General features: G+C 40.9%; 1 protein-coding gene across 1 annotated transcript in view; it reads left to right on the forward strand.

Moving 5' to 3' along the window:
• LOC123976765 overlaps window positions 1–4,156 on the forward strand; it is a 16,457-nt gene extending 12,301 nt beyond the window's left edge. The window contains exons 4-5 of the mRNA XM_046059112.1: window positions 172–327; window positions 1,445–4,156. Coding sequence (XP_045915068.1) covers window positions 172–327; window positions 1,445–4,156 — 2,868 coding nt within the window. The remainder of the gene's footprint in view (window positions 1–171; window positions 328–1,444) is intronic.
• The last annotated feature ends 2,611 nt before the right edge of the window (window positions 4,157–6,767 follow it).

Here is a 6,767-nt window from a genome sequence, read left to right on the forward strand (position 1 = left end):
TTTTAAAAATGATTTTTATAAATAGCAAGTCATTAAAATTACACTCCCAATTATTAATCACAACGTGTTTTGTTAATTTTCCTGAGAGTTAATACATACCTTTTATATTCTATGTCTTGCATTTTGCATTTCTTCCTCCCTCTCTTCTCCTTCCTTCTCTCTTACTCTCAGGGAAAAGAACTCAGCTACTCAGAGTTGGACCTCCGTAAGCCCAAAAGGTTTTCTACATTTTCCTTTGGTCAAAAAAGGAGGAAGAAGAAAGATGAAGAGAGAATCTCTAAGAGCACGTTTGGCCTTCATAGCCCAGGCATTGAAGAGCAAAATGAGGTAACCTCATTCCCTGAGTTTTGTTGTGGCAAATAAATTTTCCTTCCTTTTTTGTCACGTTGAAACTTTAGTGCATCAACTGCCTACACAACTATATGATCATGTTGTTTTGTCTGGCTTATCCATAGCCCCAGCATGTGCCTCTCATGTATTATCAGTATATTTAAGCAATTGTTTCTATTACCGTCACATGGTTAAGCATTGTTTTTTCTGAAGATGCCCCCTGGACAGTCTTTAAAAAACCCAGAAAGTTGTTTAACAACTCAGTTTTAGAGGTATATCCAGAATCATTACAGACTTCTGTGTCTATCTAGGTCAAATGACATTCCATCTGCTTCCCAATTAAAAAGATTTTTAATCTGTTTCCCAAGTTGCGACTCAAAAAAAAGATTGTAGTCAAAAATGACGATGGTGCCATGGATAACACACATGGCTTTGGTGTGAGAGACCCAGGTTCAATTCCCCACTGTGACACATCCACCAATGTGTCCCTGAGCAAGACACTTTCCTCCTAGTTGCTCCAAAGGCGCGTGACCTCTGATACGGTATATAGCAATTGTAAATCGCTTTGGATAAAAGCGTCAGCTAAATGTAATGTAAGTAAATTTGTCCAATGTGAAGCATGTTTTTTTCAGTTATTTTTTATCATAATTTCCCATTACAGTATATTTTCATATTTAAACCTGCAGTGTGGAACTTTTGTCTCTCCTTCTGGCAGTGAGCGCAATTACACAAACACTGTCAATGAGTGCTTGTGACTTATTCCTACAGGTGAGATTAGTGGACTTGTTGCATTCACAATTGTTTCCACTACCCGTAGTAGCCACAAATGATTTTCCAAAAATGTTATTGCTGGTTTAAGGATTCTAGAAAGACTATCAAAACAGCGGTAAGTGTTGTTTAACAACCATCTGGGTTTTATTAAAAGGTCACCAGGGATTTATTTTTCAGAATAACAAAATGCTTGGCCCTGTGGCTCGATTGTAATGTAAACACGAGAGAGGTACAAACTGGGGCTAACTTATCCATATGTACAAATGATTATTACTTTCTTAAAATTACTTGACTGCAAATTTTTCATTATTTCATGAGTAAACTGTAAACTGTCTTCTGCTAGACTCCTCTGCACGTCCGACAGATGGAGTTGGATCAAGCAATGTTCAGTATGTCTCAACCAGAGCTTGACATCAGCGATGCATTTGACATCCCTTCTCCTCCTCCTGTGGCCACAAACCAGTCAAAATCAAGTTTCAATCTCCCTAATCAATCACAGTCATCTGTCGCTATAAACACCCAACCAGAAGCAAAGGAGCCTCTGACAAAGTGCTCCGATCTTTTTGATGTTCATAAGGAACCTCCGAAAGCACCTATTGCCATCATTCCTGAGCTGCAGCTGGAGAATACAGCCTCATCGGAGAAAGAGAACATTCCTGTTCATGATAACTCATCCAAAAGCAATTCCAATTCATCTGCTCACATGACTCACACAGAAACCACCTCTGCGGTCGATAACCAGACTGTTCATATCCTTCCAGCTAGCCTGCCTCCAGTCAGGCTCGACACCTCAGATGAGAAAGAAGCCAACGCAGCAGCTGTTGACTCAGTCTCCAGAAACAATAACCCGTGTGACAATGAGATCCTCCAGCAGGTTAACACAAAAACAGAAAACTCTCTTACTGAATCCATCACAGTTACATCACCACATCATCAACACGATGCCCCTTTCATAGCTGACAGTACAGGTCCAAATGGCAAACCCCCCCTGGCAAATGTTGACTTCAAAATTGACACCACTTTTACAGAGTCAGCCCCTCTTCTTCACACTGACAACTCTGCTCTCAATGAAAATTCTGCTTCTATGCATGAAGAAGCCTCAATGTCTCTCACTGAGAGGTCTATTCCTGAAACTGCCACTACAACCTCAGCGGTTAGCGGTGAAAAGAGCGGTTGTCCTGTCATTCAAGATGCAGCTTATGGAGAGTTGTATGAGACACTTTTCCCCCAGAATTTTACCTCAGAGGTAATGTCATCCCTCTCAAACCTCCCACCTAAAATCCACACCGAGATAACACAAATTAACACCAAATCAGAACCTATTGTGCTTAAAACCCTTAATGAGTGCCACACCGAAACTAATGTTATTTTTTCTCGTCTGTCCACTTCACGTGAGTTTGACCCTACTGTTTGCAGAATGGATGAAGCTGTGGGTGGATACACTAACATAAATGCCAGCTTCAGCGAGAGAAAGGTGCTTTCTTCAAGTGAGAGCTCCAGATTTACCTCTTACCAAACTTCTACTGCTTCTGAGTGTCAGAGAGACTCAGAAATACATGACAGATATCTACTTTCCCCTCTCAGTTCAGGTTCTGAACCAGCTAACAGTGATAACATTCCTTACTCAAAGCTGAACCCCTCCCTTTCAGAGGTGAAATCAGACAGTTTCTGCTTCATCCAAGACACTGTCAGGTCAGTCCCTGTGGTTCAAAACTCCACCCATCCTGTTTCTGACTATGTAACATCCCAAGGGACAGATATTCAGGTTACTGACTGTAAAAGGAGAGTGATCCTAGTCAAAGAGTTAGTCACTGATGAGGCGAGTCCTGACCCTGGCTGTCCCTCTCCCGTTCCTGAGAAGATGAGTGCAGTTAAGGGTCTAGAGATAAAAATTGAAACAACGGAGAGTTTATCTGCTCCTTCCGGGCAGATGGATGGTTATGATGGGCCTTTAAGTCCAACATATCTCAGCGCAGGATCAGATGACGCCAGTGTCACTGAGATCTACTACAGTGCTGAAGAGGACAACGCAGAGGAGAGTATGGATGAAGAGATGTACACGGTGCATGAAAGAGAAGAAATTAGCGTGGAAGACGGACTGAAAGCGGTTGTCAGTCTTTGCGGGGCATCTCCACAGAAGGGGGAGACTGCAGAAAGAGGTATGAGTAAGAGAGGTGAGGTAGAATTGAGTGTGGTAATTCTTAAAATGCAGAATGATGGAGGCAAAATGGGCAATGAAGAACAGAAAGAGGATGTCAGTTACCTATCTGAAGTGCAGCAACAACTAAGTGGTCAGAATTCAGATACTGGGACTTCTGAATTTCCTGTGAGTAATGATGCAAAGACTCAGCAGAAAGAAGTAGCTACCCCAGCGTATGTGCAGGTGAAAGTAGACGGAAGGTTGGGGAGAAAGGAGGAGTTACCAGCCACACCGGTTCAGCAAGTAAACACACTGATGGAATGCGACTTTCCTCCACCCTCCAGTAAGCAGCATGGGCAGGGGGAGGGGTCAAAGGGAAATTGGACCGAGGGTTTGGAAACAGAAGACCACCCTTATGAAGAGAAGCAACTTCCAAGCCAAGATGTACAATATCTGGCTTACAAAGACATTAGACGTTCTGAAAATATACATTCCAGTCACACAAGAAAGGAAGACATAATCACATCCACATTTAGAGAGAAAGAAATGCAAGTTTCACTTACTACAAAAGCAGACACGAGCAAAGAAAGCACAAAAGTCAACAGTTATGCTAACACAAGTGCAGTCACAGATACTCCTGGTGGAGTAGAGGTTGTCACGGGCACATTGACACACAGCGCTGAGCTGCAATCAGATGCCACAGAGGCCGAACACAATAGGACTCCACAGAGTAGTGAGTGGGTGGATACAATTACTCAGAGCACAAACGGAACCAGGACTGTGCAAAAACAGGTGGCAGTTGAGCTGTCAGCCCCGGACACAGACACACACTGTCCTGATATAGAAGCTGCACACACACACTCGGAGAGACTGGAGCATCTGGCAGGAGCCCAACCTGACCTGAATCAGGGGTAAGTGGAAAGTTTTATCACTGCAAGTGTACTGGATTTTAAGCTTGATGTAACATGAATGAACAGGTACATTAAATGTGTAACTGATAGTTTGCTGTCCATAAAGGTGAAGTTTAGGGAACATTAATGGAAGTGAGTTATTTTACACATTTTTGAATGCTGTCATCTACTAAAAAAACTAAATTTGAAGGAGTCTGTGTCTATATGTTTGTATGTCGGAATGTATGTATGTATGTCCTTCAATCACCATTCATCCAATCGACTTCACACTTGCGGAGGAACCAGTGAAGTTCTTTGGATGGGTGGTTACCCATATGAGTAACCTTAGCTAATAATAAGAATAATAAAACTTTATTTATAGAGCACTTATCAAAACAAAGTACAAAGTGCTTCACAGAGACACAGAGAGAAAAATTAAATGAAAAACCAGAGTGAATGATCAAATGCATGAGGAGCATAATAAGAAAATAATGACAAATAAAAATAAACAGGAAGCTCAGATAAAATGAGGATATTCTTTCCAATAAAAGTGAGTTTTTAGAGGCGACACTGACCCATATAGTCTAATTTCCTCAGGCAGGTCTGTTTTGAGCCTCAGGGCCCTGATGGCAAAAACTTTGTCTCCTTTAGTTTTTTGCCTGCACTCAGGAAGAGACAGAAGGGGTTAATGGATCCAAAATATAATCTGGAGCCAGGTCATAAAGAACCTGAAAAGTCATCAAGAAGATCTTAAAGTCAGTCCTAACAGGGAGCCAATGTAAAGAGGCTAAAACAGGTGAATGGTCTGTAGTATTTTCAAAGTTTTTTGAATGATAAGGCCCTGAAATGTGTACACCTTTCATCTGATAAAGAGGTCAGCACTGGATGAGCTGCCTTGTTTACCTACAGTCAAAGCTGCCTACATACCTGTGTAGTTTTGAATAAACACACCCTTTTTAATACACTGCACATTAGGTGACCAAACCCAGGATCGCTGTCGCATGCCATCAGCTTTGTGACATAACTCAGATTGATCAATCTATGTCATGATCCACACACAGTGTAAAGTTAGGAAGAAGACCACTAACAGTTAATTGATTGATTTCTGCTTTTGCATTCCATTTGTTCAACCCTGAGTTATCACCCTGTACAATAAGGGTACAGGTATTGATCTTTTAGGGGGTGTAACAATGCAGTCAGTTCACAGACTGGTACAATACAGTGTTCACGGATCATTGCACTCCACATATCTTTATGCTTTATGGCGTTATGTTTTTGGGTTGTCTGTTCATTCATCTGTTGTGAATGTGATATCTCAGGAATGCCTTGAGGGAAATTTATAGCACTTTGAGATTTCGTTGAAATGTAAAGTGCATTATAAATAAAATGTATTATTATTAAATGCTTCAAATTTGGCACACACGTCCACTTAAACTCAAGGATGAACTGATTTAGATTTTGGTTGTCAGAGGCCAAGATAACTGGCCTTTTGGCTATAACTCAAGAATTGATACTTGAACATGAAGATATTTGACAGTTTGTCAGACAATGAATTGGTGACACTTTACACTCAAAGGTCAAGGTCACTGTTACCTCAACATTTCATACAAAGGTTTAATCGCATACAACAATGAATTGTTGACATATTTTACCCAAAAGGTCAAAGGTCACTGTCGCAGCGAAATCATGATGTGCTTTTTTGGACTATTTTTCAATACCATAACTCAGGAACAAAATGGAGATAGTGACTATTGTTCGTGGTTTGTCGGACAGTGAATAGGGGGGCACACCCAACCTGTGACCACCAGTAGGTTTTTAGTAAGTAATTAGGTGATTTCCAGATTTCACATACATTGACTGTGATGGCAATGACTAAACATTAACGAGCGCAGAGAATATAAGAATCCCTCTTTACATAGTATACATGTATGAGAATCCTTCATTAATCAGTTCAACAATGTATATTCACTGGAAAAGGTAATGGTAAGAATTTTCTTATCTATCCCAAGGAATCTATCAAATAAAAAGATAAATAACTTAAGCAGATCATCTCCTAACACTCAACGTCTTGTCACAAGTAGTGCTTCAACTACGTTTAATCTATCAGTGTCTGTCGATCAGCGAAACAATTAACCAAAATGTTGCAACTCTTATCACACTGAGAATAATGCACTGCTTCCATGTTGCTTGTTGCTGGTGCACTTCTTTGTATTTTGGCGACATTGTGTTTGCAACTCGCTGCAGATGGCCAGCAAAGAAAGAGATAATGCTGCAGGAGTGTTTGAGCCGTGTTTTTGTTGTTGATGTTTGGATATTTTTTGTCATGAAAACGACATACTAATCCAATGTTAGCCACATGCAGACAGGCCAACCACAGCTGCTGTGTTTCATGAAGAAACACCATGTTTTTATCACCTTTCAAAGCTATAGCGGGTCAGTGTCTCTTATCGCTGATTCTCTGCCTCCATCTCCCCAGCCTCCTCATGCACTGGCATTTAGTTTGACAAATTCAGAGTTTTGGTCACTTACAGTATCCTGTATCCCAGGATCTACTTTAGGTGTGCTTAGAATCTATGAGACACAATACTATAAAATGCCGATACCTTTAATCAGACTTATAAAGTGTTGATCCATTT

Source organism: Micropterus dolomieu, linkage group LG09 (genome assembly GCF_021292245.1).
Source record: "Micropterus dolomieu isolate WLL.071019.BEF.003 ecotype Adirondacks linkage group LG09, ASM2129224v1, whole genome shotgun sequence".
NCBI lineage: Eukaryota > Metazoa > Chordata > Actinopteri > Centrarchiformes > Centrarchidae > Micropterus > Micropterus dolomieu.